Genomic DNA, 17,626 nt, shown 5'->3' on the forward strand with positions numbered 1-17,626 from the left:
CTGGTCCAGGCCCTGAATGGGTACACTCGTCAGAGCTGTCATCCGGCAATCAGCCTCCCAATTGTGTTTTTAGTTCATGGGATGCGGGTGGGCACTGCCTACAGACTAAAGCCAGCAGTACTTCGAAACAAACATACTGGTCATATTGATGCTCTATTTTGATGACTCGGCGCACCAGTTTTATTGGGTTGTCCTTTTTGGGATTGCCCAGAGGGAAATTAAGATTCAAACCCGTTGCTGTGGGTCACGTAATCGGCCAGACCAGGGAAGGACATGAGTGGACCTGGTGAGATCTTGCAAAAAAAATCGACTTGTTTCACCCCCCAGGTTTTTATTATGCCACGGCGGGATTTGAACCCACATTCCTCAGAACGTCTGCTTAGGGCTTTGGATGACTGGTCCAGTAGCATTAGCAGTGTGCCTCCCAGGTTGGAAACTCCGGCCTCATTAAGTACTCGGCAGAAAGGAGAGAGCTTGGAAACTTGGATGAAATTTCCCAAATGAAGAACAGTGAAGCTGTTGGAAGTCTGGGAACAGGTTTGGGATGGATCATTTCTGGTTACTGGTTTGCCCCCAGTGTGTGGGATTAGAGTTTTATCTGGTGGTCCTCCTGCAAGAAAGCAAATGGGGAAACGTCAGGTCAATTTATTGTAGATTGAAGCACAATGGGTTTAATCTGTTAATCTTATATCACCCTGTGTGTGTCTCCCCTTAGGAACCTGCCTTTGTTTCCCTTCCTGGCAAAGCTTATTCCAGGAAGCAGGTGTGAAGGCTGCTGTTGGATGACATGGATCTGTGTGATACGGAGGAGCGCGATAGCGACGACGAAGTCTTCGACCTGGACTTGACGGCCCCGGACAGTGGCTATAGTGACACCAGCGGGAGCTACGCATCCGGTGCCTCTCCGAGCTGGACTGCCAGGCGCCAGCGGTTGTTTCCTCCAACGCAGCACTCGAATGGAGCCGGGGGCATCCCGGAGGAACAGTGTGACAGGGGGACGCAAACCTCTAGCTCCAGCCCCCCAGATGAAAGTGAACCGCAAAGACTATTCTATGGTAATGTTTCTTTGCCGCTGTTCCCTTCTCCAGTTAATGCAGTTCCCGTGTTTGAGGTTGGATGGATAACGTGCTGTTAAATGATGTGGAAACTTTGCGTGATCTTGACTTTTGAGATCGATGGGTCTTTTTCTGAGAGTAGCAGTTTCAATCTTCCTCTGGAACCTAGTTTCAACCCATCGCATATCTCTCTGACTGTCCCCTTCCTCTATCTCTACATCGCCCTTCTCGCTCTTGTATCTGTGCCCCTCCCTCTCTCTTTCCCTCTGCCTTTCCCTTTTCCATTCCATTCTCTCCCTCTCTCCATCCCTTTATCTATCTCTCTATCTATCTAATCTATCCACCAGTCTCATCCACCTCTGTCATCCACCTCTGTCATCCACCTCTGTCATCCACCTCTGTCATCCACCTCTGTCATCCACCTCTGTCATCCACCTCTGTCATCCACCTCTGTCATCCAGCTCTGTCATCCAGCTCTGTCATCCATCTATCTGTCTCATCTATCCATTTATCCCATCGCTCCCATCTCATCGCTCCCATCTCATCGCTCCCATCTCATCGCTCCCATCTCATCGCTCCCATCTCATCGCTCCCATCTCACCTTATCTATCTCATCTGTCTATCTCCGTTCCCCCTTCCCCTTGGGTCTAATGTTCATCCATTACAAAAGCCATTGCTTATCCAGGTACATTACCGCAGTCGCCCCTTACTTGCTGTCTGCCACCTCACTGGGTGAGAGGCAGGCACTGGGGGTGCATTATTCTGTAAACAACAAGAGGACAGAACAAAACCAGAGGCTGGGAAGTGGTGAAAATCAGAATATTAGTGGTTCTGTGCTGGCTGAGTGTGGAAAACCACAGACCTCTGCTTTCCTTCTGTTGAGAGTTAAGTGAATTTGATTGAAAGGGTAGGCAAGTGAAATGGGAGAGTAGGGACCAGAATGGCATAGAAATTGGAAAGGGGGCTACCTTTGGGAGGGTAAGTAACCTAGGTCAGAATAACAAGGTCTAATGAATTCTACATCGGAGAGCTCAGACTTGATGGCCGTGAGGGCCAGATTCAAGGGAGTAGGTTGATTTTGCTGCAGTTACCTTCTTTATTGATACGACATTTCCAAATTCCCATTTCTGCTGTAGACAAAAGGAGCACACGCCAACTGGAAATGGGTGCCTGCTTCCTGCCTGCCATTTTGAGGCCTCGGCCGTCCGCATAGCGCCTTTAAAAATGATGACTACGCAGCTCAATTCCTAGACCTATACGTACACGAGATTTACACAAACAGTGTTTATGGGGCCTACCAGGCTTCGCTAACTGAGACCGGACATAAAATCATTTTAGGATTTTTGTGGTAATTGAAATAAGATGGAGGCAGAAAATATTGATAGTCACTGTGGTCACGTACCAGTCAGTGTGGACAGTACTAACATGATGCATTGGTGAAGAACCACTCAGAAACAGGCGAAATTCAGGAGCTACTCTATAGCCAAGAGTCTGTGAAGGGAGGGGGCTTCAACAGACCAAGTTGTGGTAACATGGACATCAATCTCCTCAACAAGTCAGAGAGTGTGTACTCTCGTCCTAACTCAAACCCTTGAGATTTTGGACGATGCTGCCAATGCCAGTTTCCGCATAAGATGTCAAATTCTGGCTTTGTCTGCCATTTCCGATGGATATTCAAAAGAACAGTTATTGCACCACTTGAAAGAAATCTTCCAGATATCCTCGACTGCTTCCATCGTCGGTAAATCAGATAATGTGGGAGTTTGCTGTGCATGAGTTGGCTGTTGTGTTTTGCTGGCTGACAACAGTGAGGGCATTTCAAAAGCTGCAAAGGACTCTGGGATATTCTAAGGCCATGAAATTCTTTGCACGTGTTCGCCAATGGCAGCCAGCTCGACCTCATCACCAGCTCTTTTGGTTCACCCTCCTGCCTCCGTTGTCTGACTGACTATCCCATCCCCACTACTGGATGTACAGACTCAAACTCAGCCACTACTGCAGCCTCTATTGGCCAGACTCTGAGGCCAATCCAGACTGTTCTCAGCCTTGCTCTCACCAGATTGAGCTTCCGGCCTCACCTTTTTGTCCTTGCCATGAGCAGCTATTTCCACTCCCATGGCACCTCCCAAATCCACCCTGCCTCAGCTTATCAGAGGCGGTACAGTGGCTCAGTGGTTAGCACTGCTGCCTCACATCGCCAGGGATGTGGGGTTGATCCCACCCTCGGGTGCCTGTCTGTGTGGAGTTTGCGCATCCCCCCGTGTCTGCGTGGGTTTCCTCCCATAATCCAAAGATGTACAGATTAGGTGGATAGGCCATGGGAAGTGCAGGATTACAGGGATAGTGAATCTGGGTGGGAAGCTCTTCACAGGGTTGGCGTGGTCCCGATGGGCTGAATGACCTGCTTCCACACCATAGGGATTCTATATCTGTGCCTGAGACCCTTGTTTATATCTAGAGGCCTCATTACCCTGCTTATTAAAATGACCTCCTGGTTCAGTTATGAATCTCTAATATTCCGTCTGTGTGGGCCTGTGTCAAATTGTCTTTGATAACGCCCCTTCCTGGGACAGTTTATTGTAGTAAAGGTGAAAACCGAAGGCAGTGAATCCTCCACTTTCCCATGCCAGTCCCTTTAGCGGGCAATACTGAACGGAGTATCGACCAACTTGGCACATGCCCATTGTCATATGAGGTGGAATGATGCCACCATTTCTCTAATGTAGAAAGCACAGCAGCCAACTTGCACACAGAAGGCTCCCACAGACTGCAACGTGCCAGCACTAACCAGCTAATTATCTTTTTGCGGTGTTGTTTAAGGAATTAATATTGGCCAGGTATCTGAGAGACCTCCCTGGTTCTTTGGTGCAATAGTACAACAAGCTTTCACCATTTCTACGTGGCCCTCAGTTGATGAATCTCACCAAAAAGATCGCACCTTTTGACACCTTAGCACTCCATGAGTAAGCCTTGAGTTGTGTGCTCTGGTCCTGGAGGGGTATTGGGTAGCCTGGAGCCTTCTCACTCAGAAACCAGCATGTACCTCACTGAGTCCTGCGATTATGGGAGGAATGGGGGCAGGAGTGGCCCAAGGTTTCCTCGTGGGGCTGAAAGGGCTGGTCAAGATGGTCCACAAAGAGACACTATGAAGTAATCTCTCTTCTGGGAACCCATACAGTGTGTGGTAATTTTGGGCCTACCTTGGGAGGCTAAGGCTGGTTAGTAAAAATTGCATTGGGGGCCTAAATGGAGGGCTCAGCTTACGCATTTTAAAGTGAGGAAAGAGATGATGGGTGAATGACACTTGGATTAGGAGGTAGGGCAGGTGTTTGGGGGCGAGTGGGCAGAGTGAGGAGAAGAGTGTTGAATGGATCCAAGTCAACCAAAGGCCTGAGGTAGAAGACAGAAGAGCAAGCCCTAGAATTCTTCAGTTTGGAACTCATAGACATGTTGCTGTTGTTGAATGAACCGAGGCAGGGCAGAAATAAGTGACATCGGGCATGCTTAACAGAGGGCAAAGGCAAGTTGTTCAGTGGTCAAAGCCAAATAGACATCCCAGTCTCTGTAGAATGAATGACTGTGACAGTGAAATAAGCCTCCCTAGCCCAGTGCGCCCTCCCTGTCTGTTTGTAGTAGTTGCAATTAGACAAGAGCTAGTGATTACTTTCTTCAGTAGTACATTGTTTCTTCCCAATCCTGTTGGGCTCACTCCCAGTGAGCCTCTTGACCAGGTGTTAGTTACATACACTGAGGTGGAGTAATCTGTGTTGGGACAACCCGTACAGCCGTGTGTGTGAGCATTGAAGAAGGAAGCAGTCAATGATCCAGGAGTGTGAGAGTGTGTGGATGAGTTTTGTTTTATTCACTTGTGGGACGAGGGAGTGGTATTTATTACTTTTCTCAGAGAGAAGTTAAAAATCAGCCAGGTGAGAATGGCAGTTTCCTTCCCCAAAGGGTGTGAATGAACCAGATTTTTTTTTCCCCGATAATGGATTTATGGTCAACATTAGACCTTTAATTCGCGCACGCGCGCGTGTGTGTGTGTATGCCTGTATTTGTAATTGTGCGTTTGTGCATGCATGAATATGTGTGTGAATACTTGTGCATGTGTGAATACGTGTGTGTATGAATACATGTGTGTAGTGTGTGAATGTGTGTGTGAATACATGTGTGTAGTGTGTGAATGTGTGTGTGAATGCATGTGTGTAGTGTGTGAATGTGTGTGAGAATAAATGTGTGCAGTGTGTGAATGTGTGTGTGTAGTGTATGAATGTGTATGTGAATACATGTCTGTAGTGTGTGAATACGTGTGTGTGAATACATGTCTGTAGTGTGTGAATACGTGTGTGTGAATGAATGAATGTGTGTGTGTGTGAATACGTGTGTGTGTGTGTGAATGAATGAATTTGTGTGTGAATACACGTGTGTACTGTGTGAATACACGTGTGTACTGTGTGAATACACGTGTGTACTGTGTGAATACACGTGTGTGTGTGAATACGTGTGTGTGTGAATACGTGTGTGTGTGTGTGAATACGTGTGTGTGTGTGAATACATGTGTGTGTGTGTGTGAATACGTGTGTGTGTGTGTGTGAATGAATGAATTTGTGTGTGAATACACGTGTGTACTGTGTGAATACACGTGTGTACTGTGTGAATACACGTGTGTACTGTGTGAATACACGTGTGTACTGTGTGAATACACGTGTGTACTGTGTGAATACACGTGTGTGTGAATACGTGTGTGTGTGAATACGTGTGTGTGTGTGTGAATACATGTGTGTGTGTGTGAATACATGTGTGTGTGTGTGTGAATACATGTGTGTGTGTGTGTGAATACGTGTGTGTGTGTGTGTGTGTGAATACGTGTGTGTGTGTGTGTGTGTGAATACGTGTGTGTGTGTGTGAATACACGTGTGTGTGTGTGTGAATACACGTGTGTGTGTGTGTGTGTGAATACACGTGTGTGTGTGTGTGTGTGAATACACGTGTGTGTGTGTGTGAATACACGTGTGTGTGTGTGTGTGAATACACGTGTGTGTGTGTGTGTGAATACACGTGTGTAGTGTGTGAATACACGTGTGTAGTGTGTGAATACACGTGTGTAGTGTGTGAATGTGTGTGTGTGCATGAATGTGTGTGTGTGAATGCATTTGTGTAGTGTGTGAATGTGTGTGTGTGAATGCATTTGTGTAGTGTGTGAATGTGTGTGTGTGAATGCATTTGTGTTGTGTGTGAATGCACGTGTGTAGTGTGTGAATGTGTGTAGTGTGAATGTGTGTAGTGTGAATGTGTGTAGTGTGAATGTGTGTAGTGTGAATGTGTGTGTGTGCATGAATGTGTGTGTGCATGAATGTGTGGTGTGTGTGCATGCATGTGTGTTGTGTGTGCATGCATGTGTGTTGTGTGTGAATGCATGTGTGTTGTGTGTGAATGCATGTGTGTGTGTGAATGCATGTGTGTGTGTGAATGCATGTGTGTGTGTGAATACATGTGTGTAGTGTGTGAATGTGTGTGTGAATACATGTGTGTGAGTGTGAGAATACATGTGTGTGAATGTGTGTGAGTGTGAGAATACATGTGTGTGAATGTGTGTGAGTGTGAGAATACATGTGTGTAGTGTGTGAATGTGTGTGTGAGAATACAAGTGTGTGAATGTGTGCGTGAGAATACATGTGTGTGAATGTGTGTGTGAGAATACGTGTGTGAATATGTGTGTGTGAGAATACGTGTGTGAATATGTGTGCGTGAGAACACGTGTGTGAATATGTGTGCGTGAGAACACGTGTGTGAATGTGTGTGTGAGTACACGTGTGTGAATGTGTGTGTGAGTACACGTGTGTGTGAGTACACGTGTGTAGTGTGTGTGAGTACACGTGTGTAGTGTGTGTGAGTACACGTGTGTAGTGTGTGAGTACACGTGTGTAGTGTGTGAGTACACGTGTGAATGTGTGTGAGTACACGTGTGTAGTGTGTGTGAGTACACGTGTGTAGTGTGTGTGAGTACACGTGTGTAGTGTGTGGGTACACGTGTGTAGTGTGTGTGGGTACACGTGTGTAGTGTGTGTGTGAGTACACGTGTGTAGTGTGTGTGTGAGTACACGTGTGTAGTGTGTGTGTGAGTACACGTGTGTAGTGTGTGAGTACACGTGTGTAGTGTGTGAGTACACGTGTGTAGTGTGTGTGTGTGAGTACATGTGTGTAGTGTGTGTGTGTGTGAGTACACGTGTGTAGTGTGTGTGTGTGAGTACACGTGTGTAGTGTGTGTGTGTGAGTACACGTGTGTAGTGTGTGTGTGAGTACACGTGTGTAGTGTGTGTGTGAGTACACGTGTGTAGTGTGTGTGTGAGTACACGTGTGTTGTGTGTGTGTGTGTGAGTACACGTGTGTTGTGTGTGTGTGTGTGAGTACACGTGTGTTGTGTGTGTGTGTGAGTACACGTGTGTTGTGTGTGTGTGTGTGAGTACACGTGTGTTGTGTGTGTGTGTGTGAGTACACGTGTGTAGTGTGTGTGTGTGAGTACACGTGTGTAGTGTGTGTGTGTGAGTACACGTGTGTAGTGTGTGTGTGTGAGTACACGTGTGTAGTGTGAATGTGTGTGTGTGAGTACACGTGTGAGTGTGTGTGTGAGTACACGTGTGTAGTGTGAATGTGTGTGTGTGAGTACACGTGTGTAGTGTGAATGTGTGTGTGTGAGTACACGTGTGAGTGTGTGTGTGAGTACACGTGTGTAGTGTGAATGTGTGTGTGTGAGTACACGTGTGAGTGTGTGTGAGTACACGTGTGTAGTGTGTGAGCGTGTGTGTGAGTACACGTGTGTAGTGTGTGAGCGTGTGTGTGAGTACACGTGTGTAGTGTGTGAGCGTGTGTGAGAGTACACGTGTGTAGTGTGTGAGCGTGTGTGAGAGTACACGTGTGTAGTGTGTGAGTGCGTGTGTGAGAGTACACGTGTGTAGTGTGTGAGTGCGTGTGTGAGAGTACACGTGTGTAGTGTGTGAGTGCGTGTGTGAGAGTACACGTGTGTAGTGTGTGAGTGCGTGTGTGAGAGTACACGTGTGTAGTGTGTGAGTGCGTGTGTGTGAGTACACGTGTGTAGTGTGTGAGTGCGTGTGTGTGAGTACACGTGTGTAGTGTGTGAGTGCGTGTGTGTGAGTACACGTGTGTAGTGTGTGAGTGCGTGTGTGTGAGTACACGTGTGTAGTGTGTGAGTGCGTGTGTGTGAGTACACGTGTGTAGTGTGTGAGTGCGTGTGTGTGAGTACACGTGTGTAGTGTGTGAGTGCGTGTGTGTGAGTACACGTGTGTAGTGTGTGAGTGCGTGTGTGAGAGTACACGTGTGTAGTGTGTGAGTGCGTGTGTGAGAGTACACGTGTGTAGTGTGTGTGCGTGTGTGAGAGTACACGTGTGTAGTGTGTGTGCGTGTGTGAGAGTACACGTGTGTAGTGTGTGTGCGTGTGTGAGAGTACACGTGTGTAGTGTGTGTGCGTGTGTGAGAGTACACGTGTGTAGTGTGTGTGTGCGTGTGTGAGAGTACACGTGTGTAGTGTGTGAGTGCGTGTGTGAGAGTACACGTGTGTAGTGTGTGAGTGCGTGTGTGAGAGTACACGTGTGTAGTGTGTGAGTGCGTGTGTGAGAGTACACGTGTGTAGTGTGTGAGTGCGTGTGTGAGAGTACACGTGTGTAGTGTGTGAGTGCGTGTGTGAGAGTACACGTGTGTAGTGTGTGAATACACGTGTGTAGTGTGTGAATGTGTGTGTGAGAATACACGTGTGTAGTGTGTGAGTACACGTGTGTAGTGTGTGAGTGCGTGTGTGAGAGTACACGTGTGTAGTGTGTGAGTGCGTGTGTGAGAGTACACGTGTGTAGTGTGTAGATTTGTGTGTGAATACACGTGTGTAGTGTGTGAGTATGTGTGTGAATACACGTGTGTAGTGTGTGAATGTGGGTGTGTGTCAATACACGTGTGTAGTGTGTGAATGTGGGTGTGTGTCAATACACGTGTGTAGTGTGTGAATGTGGGTGTGTGTCAATACACGTGTGTAGTGTGTGAATGTGGGTGTGTGTCAATACACGTGTGTAGTGTGTGAATGTGGGTGTGTGTCAATACACGTGTGTAGTGTGTGAATGTGGGTGTGTGTCAATACACGTGTGTAGTGTGTGAATGTGGGTGTGTGTCAATACATGTGTGTAGTGTGTGAATGTGGGTGTGTGTCAATACATGTGTGTAGTGTGTGAATGTGGGTGTGCGTCAATACATGTGTATGTGCATGTGTGAATGTGTGGGTGCGTCAATACATGTGTATGTGCATGTGTGAATGTGTATGTGCGTCAATACGCATGTGTGAATGTGTGTGTGCGTCAATACATGTGTATGTGCATGTGTGAATGTGTGTGGGCGCGTCAATACATGTGTATGTGCATGTGTGAATGTGTGTGGGCGCGTCAATACATGTGTATGTGCATGTGTGAATGTGTGTGCGCGCGTCAATACATGTGTATGTGCATGTGTGAATGTGTGTGCGCGCGTCAATACATGTGTATGTGCATGTGTGAATGTGTGCGCGCACGTGTGCGTGAATGTGTGCATGTGCATGTGTGAATGTGTGTGTGCGCACGTGTGCGTGAATGTGTGTAATATGTGAGTGCGTGTGTAGTGTGTGAGCATGTGCGTGTGTGAGTGCATGTGTGTGAGCATGTGCGTGTGTGAGTGCATGTGCGTGTAGTGTGTGAACTTGCGTGTGTGAGTGCAAGTGTGTGAGTGTGTGCGTGTGAGTGCATGTGCGTGTAGTGTGTGAGCGTGTGCGAGTGCATGTGTGTGTAGTGTGTGATCATGTGCATGTAGTGTGTGAGTGCATGTGCGTGTGTGAACATGTGCGTATGTGAGTGCATGTGCATGTAGTGTGCGAACATGTGCGTGTGCGTATGTGAGTGCATGTGCATGTAGTGTGCGAACATGTGCGTGTGCGTATGTGAGTGCATGTGCATGTAGTGTGCGAACATGTGCGTGTGCGTATGTGAGTGCATGTGCATGTAGTGTGCGAACATGTGCGTGTGCGTATGTGAGTGCATGTGCGTGTAGTGTGTGAGCATGTGCATGTAGTGTGTGAACGTGTGCGTGTAGTGTGTGTGCGTGTAGTGTGTGACCGTGTGGGTGTGTGAGTGCGTGTAGTGTGTGAACGTGTGTGTGTGAGTGCATGTGCGTGTAGTTTGTGAACGTGTGGAAGTGCGTGTGCGTGAGTACGTGCGCGCATGTGTGAATATGTGTGCGCGTGTATGAATGTGTGCGTGCATGTATGAATATGTGAATGTGTGCATGTACGAATGTGTGTGTATGAATATGTGTGCGTGTGCATGTGTGAGTGTGTGTGTGTGCATGTGTGAGTGTGTGAGTGTGTGAATGAGTGTGTGTGTGTGTGTGAATGAGTGTGTGTGTGTGTGTGAATGAGTGTGTGTGTGTGTGAATGAAGGTGTGTGGATGTGCGTGTGTGAATGTGTGCATGTATGAATGTGTGTGTGTGTGAATGCGTGTGAGAATAAATGTGTGTAGTGTGTGAATGTGCGTGTGAGAATAAATGTGTGTAGTGTGTGAATGTGTGTGAGAGAATACATGTGTGTAGCGTGTGAATGTGTGTGAGAATGCATGTGTGTAGCGTGTGAATGTGTGTGAGAATACATGTGTGTAGCGTGTGAATGTGTGTGAGAATACATGTGTGTAGCGTGTGAATGTGTGTGAGAATACATGTGTGTAGCGTATGTATGTGTGTGAGAATACATGTGTGTAGCGTGTGTATGTGTGTGAGAATACATGTGTGTAGCGTGTGTGTGTGAGAATACATGTGTGTAGCGTGTGTGTGTGTGAGAATACATGTGTGTAGTGTGTGTATGTGTGTGTGAGAATGCATGTGTGTAGTGTGTGTATGTGTGTGTGAGAATGCATGTGTGTAGTGTGTGTATGTGTGTGTGAGAATGCATGTGTGTAGTGTGTGAATGTGTGTGTGAGTACATGTGTGTAGTGTGTGAATGTGCGTGTGAGTACATGTGTGTAGTCTGTGAATGTGCATGTGAGTACATGTGTGTAATATGTGAGTACGTGTGTAGTGTGTGAGCGTGTGCGTTTGTGAGTGCATGTGCGTGTAGTGTGAGCGTGTGCGTTTGTGAGTGCATGTGCGTGTAGTGTGAGCGTGTGCGTTTGTGAGTGCATGTGCGTGTAGTGTGAACGTGTGCGTGTGAGTGCATGTGCGTGTAGTGTGTGAACTTGCATGTGTGAGTGCATGTGCGTGTAGTGTGTGTGTGTGTGTGAGAGTGCATGTGCATGTAGTGTGTGAACGTGTGCGTGTGTGAGTGCATGTGCGTGTGTGAACATGTGCGTATGTGAGTGCATGTGCATGTAGTGTGTGAACGTGTGCTTGTGAGTGCATGTGCGTGCAGTGTGTGACCGTGTGGGTGTGTGAGTGCGTGTAGTGTGTGAACGTGTGTGTGTGTGAGTGCATGTGCGTGTAGTTTGTGAACGTGTGTGAGTGCGTGTGCGTGAGTACGTGCGCGCATGTGTGAATATGTGTGCGCGTGTATGAATGTGTGCGTGCATGTATGAATATGTGTGTGAATGTGTGCATGTACGAATGTGTGTGTATGAATATGTGTGCGTGTGCATGTGTGAATGTGTGTGTATGTGTGTGTGTGCATGTGTGAATGTGTGCGTGTGCATGTGTGAATGTGTGCATGTGTGAATGTGTGTGTGTGTGTGCGTGTGCATGTGTGAATGTGTGTGTGTGCGTGCGCATGTGTGAATGTGTGTGTGTGAGTGAGTGTGTGAATGAGTGTGTGAATGAGTGTGTGAATGAGTGTGTGAATGAGTGTGTGTGTGTGAATGAGTGTGTGTGTGTGTGAATGAATGTGTGTGTGTGTGAATGAATGTGTGTGTGTGTGTGTGAATGAATGTGTGTGTGTGTGTGAATGAATGTGTGTGTGTGTGTGAATGAATGTGTGTGTGTGTGTGTGTGTGTGAATGAGTGTGTGTGTGTGTGCGTGAATGAAGGTGTGTGGATGTGCGTGTGTATGAAGGTGTGTGGATGTGCGTGTGTATGAAGGTGTGTGGATGTGCGTGTGTGAATGTGTGCATGTATGAATGTGTGTGTGTGAATGCGTGTGAGAATAAATGTGTGTAGTGTGTGAATGTGTGTGAGAGAATGCATGTGTGTAGTGTGTGAATGTGTGAGAGAATGCATGTGTGTAGCGTGTGAATGTGTGTGAGAATGCATGTGTGTAGCGTGTGAATGTGTGTGAGAATACATGTGTGTAGTGTGTGTATGTGTGTGTGAGAATGCATGTGTGTAGTGTGTGAATGTGTGTATGAAAATGCATGTGTGTAGTTTGTGAATGTGTGTGTGAGTACGTGTGTAGTGTGTGAATGTGCATGTGAGTGCATGTGTGTAATATGTGAGTACGTGTGTAGTGTGTGAGCGTGTGCGTTTGTGAGTGCATGTGCGTGTAGTGTGTGTGTGTGCGTGTGAGTGCATGTGCGTGTAGTGTGTGAACTTGCATGTGTGAGTGCATGTGCGTGTAGTGTGTGTGTGTGCGTGTGAGTGCATGTGCGTGTAGTGTGTGAACATGTGCGTGTGTGAGTGCATGTGTGTGTAGTGTGTGATCATGTGCGTGTAGTGTGTGAACGTGTGCGTGTGTGAGTGCATGTGCGTGTGTGAACATGTGCGTGTGTGAGTGCATGTGCATGTAGTGTGTGAACGTGTGCTTGTGAGTGCATGTGCGTGCAGTGTGTGAACGTGTGCGTGTGAGTGCATGTGCGTGCAGTGTGTGAATGTGTGCGTGTGAGTGCATGTGCATGTAGTGTGTGAACTTGCGTGTGTGAGTGCATGTGCGTGTAGTGTGTGAACGTGTGCGTGTGTGAGTGCATGTGCATGTAGTGAGTGTGTGCGTGTGTGAGTGCATGTGCATGTAGTGTGAGTGTGTGCTTGAGTGCATGTGCGTGTAGTGTGTGAACATGTGCGTGTGTGAGTGCATGTGCGTGTAGTGTGTGATCATGTGCGTGTAGTGTGAACGTGTGCGTGTGTGAACATGTGCGTGTGTGTGCATGTGCGTGTGTGAACGTGCGTATGTGAGTGCATGTGCATGCAGTGTGTGAACGTGTGCGTGTGTGAGTGCATGTGCGTGCAGTGTGTGAACGTGTGCGTGTGTGAGTGCATGTGCGTATAGTGTGTGAACGTGTGAGTGCGTGTGCGTGTGTGAGTGCATGTGCGTGTAGTGTATGACCGTGTGCGTGTGGGTGTGAGTGCGTGTAGTGTGTGAGCGTGTGGGTGTGAGTGCGTGTAGTGTGTGAACGTGTGTGTGTGAGTGCTTGTGCATGTAGTTTGTGAACGTGTGTGAGTGCGTGTGCATGAGTACGTGCGTGTGCACGTGTGAGTAGGTGCGTGTGCACGTGTGTGAGTACGTGCGCGCGTGTGTGAATGTGTGCGCGTGTATGCATGTGTGCGTGTGTGAATGTGTGCATGTATGAATGTGTGTGTATGAATATGTGTGCATGTGCATGTATGAATGTGTGTGAATGTGTGCATGTATGTGTGTGAATGTGTGCATGTATGAATATGTGTGTGTGAATGTGTGCATGTATGAATGTGTGTGTGCGCATGTGTGAGTGTGAGTGTGCATGTGTGAGTGTGCATGTATGAATGTGTGTGGGTGAATGTGTGCATGTATGAATATGTGTGCGTGTGTGCATGTATGAATGCGTGTGTGCGTGTGTGCATGTATGAATGCGTGTGCGTGTGTGCATGTATGAATGCGTGTGTGCGTGTGTGCATGTATGAATGCGTGTGTGTGAATGTGTGCGTGTATGAATGCGTGTGTGAATGTGTGCGTGTGTGAATGCGTTTGTGAATGTGTGCATGTATGAATGTGTGCATGTATGAATGTGTGTGTGCGTGTTTGCATGTATGAATGTGTGTGTACATGTATGAATGTGTGTGTACATGTATGAATGTGTGTGCGTGTGTACATGTATGAATGTGTGTACATGTATGAATGTGTGTGAATGTGTGCATGTATGAATATGTGTGTGCATGTATGAGTGTATGTGTGTGTGAATCTGTGCATGTATTGTGTGTGTACATGTATGAATGTGTGTCAATGTGTGCATGTATGAATGTGTGCATGTATGAATGTGTGCATGTATGAATATGTGTGCGTGTGTACATGTATGAATGTGTGTGTGAATCTGTGCTTGTATGAATATGTGTGTGTACATGTATGAATATGTGTATGTATGAATATGTGTATGTATGAATATGTGTATGTATGAATATGTGTATGTATGAATATGTGTGTGTACATGTATGAATGTGTGTGTGAATGTGTGCATGTATGAATATGTGTGCATGTGTACATGTATGAATGTGTGCGTGTATGAATATGTGTGTGCCTGTATGCGTGAATGTGTGTGAGAATACATGTGTGTAGTGTATGAATGTGTGTGCATGAGAATACATGTGTGTAGTGTGTGAATGTGTGTGAGAGAATGCATATGTGTAGTGTGTGAGTGCGTGTGCGTGTGTGAGTGCATCTGCGTGTAGTGAGTGCATGTGCGTGTGTGAGTGCATGTGCGTGTAGTGTGTGAACGTGTGCGTGTGTGAGTGCATGTGCGTGTAGTGTGTGAGCGTGTGGTGTGTGAACGTGTGCGTGTGTGAGTGCATGTGCGTGTAGTGTGTGAGCGTGTGGTGTGTGAACGTGTGCGTGTGTGAGTGCATGTGCGTGTAGTGTGTGAGCGTGTGCATGTGTGAGTGCATGTGCGTGTAATGTGTGACCATGTGCGTGTGAGTGCATGTGCGTGTAGTGTGTGAACATGTGCGTGTGTGAGTGCATGTGCGTGTCGTTTGTGAACGTGCACATGTGTGAGTGCATGTGTGTGTAGTGTGTGAGCGTGCGTACGTGCGAGTGCGCGTGAATACATGCGTGTGCGCGTGTGTGAGTACATGTGCGCGTGTATGAATATGTGTGCATGGACGTATGAGTGTGAATGTGTGCATGTTTGAATGTGTGTGTGTGAATGTGTGCATGTATGAATGTGTGCATGTATGAATGTGTGTGTATGAATGTGTGTGCATGTATGAATGTGTGTGCATGTATGAATGTGTGTGCATGAATGTGTGTGCATGTATGAATGTGTGTGCACATATATGTGTGTGTGCATGTATGAATGTGTGTGAATGTGCGCATGTATGAATGTGTGTGCACATATATGTGTGTGTGCATGTATGAATGTGTGTGAATGTGTGCATGTATGAATCTGTGCGTGTGCATGTATGAATGTGCGTGTGCATGTATGAATGTGTGTGTGCATGTATGAATGTGTGTTTGTGCATGTATGAATGTGTGCGTGTGTGCATGTGTGAATATGTGCATGTATGAATGTGTGCGTGCATGTATGAATGTGTGTTTGTGCATGTATGAATGTGTGCGTGTGTGCATGTGTGAATATGTGCATGTATGAATGTGTGCGTGCATGTATGAATGTGTGTTTGTGCATGTATGAATGTGTGCGTGTGTGCATGTGTGAATATGTGCATGTATGAATGTGTGCATGTATGAATGTGTGCGTGTGTGCATGTATGAATATGTGTGCATGTATGAATATGTGTATGTATGAATATGTCTGTGTGCACGTATGAATGTGTGCATGTATGAATATGTGTGCGTGTGTACATGTATGAATGTGTGTGTGAATGTGTGCATGTATGAATGTGTGTGTGAATGTGTGCATGTATGAATATGTGTGCGTGTGTACATGTATGAATGTGTGTGTGAATGTGTGTGTGAATGTGTGCCTGTATGAATGTGTGTGTGAATGTGTGCCTGTATGAATATGTGTGCGTGTGTATATGTATGAATGTGTGTGTGAATGTGTGCATGTATGAATGTATGCGTGTGTGCATGTATGAATATGTCTGTGTGCATGTATGAATATGTGTGCATGTATGAATGTGTGCGTGTGTACATGTATGAATATGTGTGTGAATGTGTGCATGTATGAATATGTGTGCGTGTGTACATGTATGAATGTGTGTATGAATGTGTGTGTGAATGTGTGCATGTATGAATGTATGCGTGTGTGCATGTATGAATATGTCTGTGTGCATGTATGAATATGTCTGTGTGCATGTATGAATATGTGTATGTATGAATATGTTTGTGTGCATGTATGAATGTGTGCGTGTGCATGTATGAATGCATGCGTGTGTGAATGTATGAATATGTCTGTGTGCATGTATGAATGTGTGCATGTATGAATATGTGTGCGTGTGTGCATGTATGAATATGTGTGCGTGTGTGCATGTATGAATGTGTGCGTGTGTGCATGTATGAATGTGTGTGCGTGTGTGCATGTATGAATATGTGTGCGTGTGTGCATGTATGAATATGTGTGCGTGTGTGCATGTATGAATGTGTGCGTGTGTGCATGTATGAATGTGTGTGCGTGTGTGCATGTATGAATGTGTGTGCGTGTGTACATGTATGAATGTGTGTGCGTGTGTGCATGTATGAATGTGTGTGCATGTATGAATATGTGTGCGTGTGTACATGTATGAATGTGTGTGTGAATGTGTGCATATATGAATGTGTGTGTGTGAATGTGTGCATGTATGAATGTGTGTGTGTGAATGTGTGCATGTATGAATATGTGTGTGTGAGAATGTGTGCATGTATGAATATGTGTTTGTATGTATGAATGTGTGCGTGTGCGTGTATGAATGTGTGCGTGTGCGTGTATGAATGTGTGCGTGTGCATGTATGAATGTGTGTGTGCATGTATGAATGTGTGTTTGTGCATGTATGAATGTGTGCGTGTGTGCATGTGTGAATATGTGCATGTATGAATATGTCTGTGCATGTATGAATGCGTGCGTGTGTGCATGTATGAATATGTCTGTGCATGTATGAATGCGTGCGTGTGTGCATGTATGAGTATGTCTGTGTGCATGTATGAATATGTGTGCGTGTGTACATGTATGAATGTGTGTGAATGTGCATGTATGAATGTATGCGTGTGTGCATGTGTGAATATGTGTATGTATGAATATGTCTGTGTGCATGTATGAATGTGTGCGTGTGCATGTATGAATATGTCTGTGTGCATGTATGAATATGTGTGCGTGTGTACATGTATGAATATGTCTGTGTGCATGTATGAATATGTGTGCGTGTGTACATGTATGAATATGTCTGTGTGCATGTATGAATATGTGTGCGTGTGTACATGTATGAATGTGTGTGTGGATGTGTGCATGTATGAATGTATGCGTGTGTGCATGTATGAATATGTCTGTGTGCATGTATGAATATGTCTGTGTGCATGTATGAATGTGTGCGTGTGCATGTATGAATGCGTGCGTGTGTGAATGTATGAATATGTCTGTGTGCATGTATGAATGTGTGTGTGAATGTGTGCATGTATGAATATGTGTGCGTGTGTGCATGTATGAATATGTGTGCGTGTGTACATGTATGAATATGTGTGCGTGTGTACATGTATGAATATGTGTGCGTGTGTACATGTATGAATATGTG

The 17,626-nt window shown here is 46.2% G+C and overlaps 1 protein-coding gene across 1 annotated transcript in view; it reads left to right on the forward strand.

The window, feature by feature from the left end:
- LOC132818112 (bcl-2-modifying factor-like) overlaps positions 1-17,626 on the forward strand; it is a 121,370-nt gene that overhangs the window by 22,734 nt on the left and 81,010 nt on the right. Inside the window, exon 2 of the mRNA XM_060828810.1 lies at positions 716-1,055. Within this exon, the coding sequence (XP_060684793.1) occupies positions 788-1,055 (268 nt within the window). The 5' untranslated portion in view covers positions 716-787. The remainder of the gene's footprint in view (positions 1-715; positions 1,056-17,626) is intronic.

This window comes from Hemiscyllium ocellatum, chromosome 8 (assembly GCF_020745735.1).
Source record: "Hemiscyllium ocellatum isolate sHemOce1 chromosome 8, sHemOce1.pat.X.cur, whole genome shotgun sequence".
NCBI lineage: Eukaryota > Metazoa > Chordata > Chondrichthyes > Orectolobiformes > Hemiscylliidae > Hemiscyllium > Hemiscyllium ocellatum.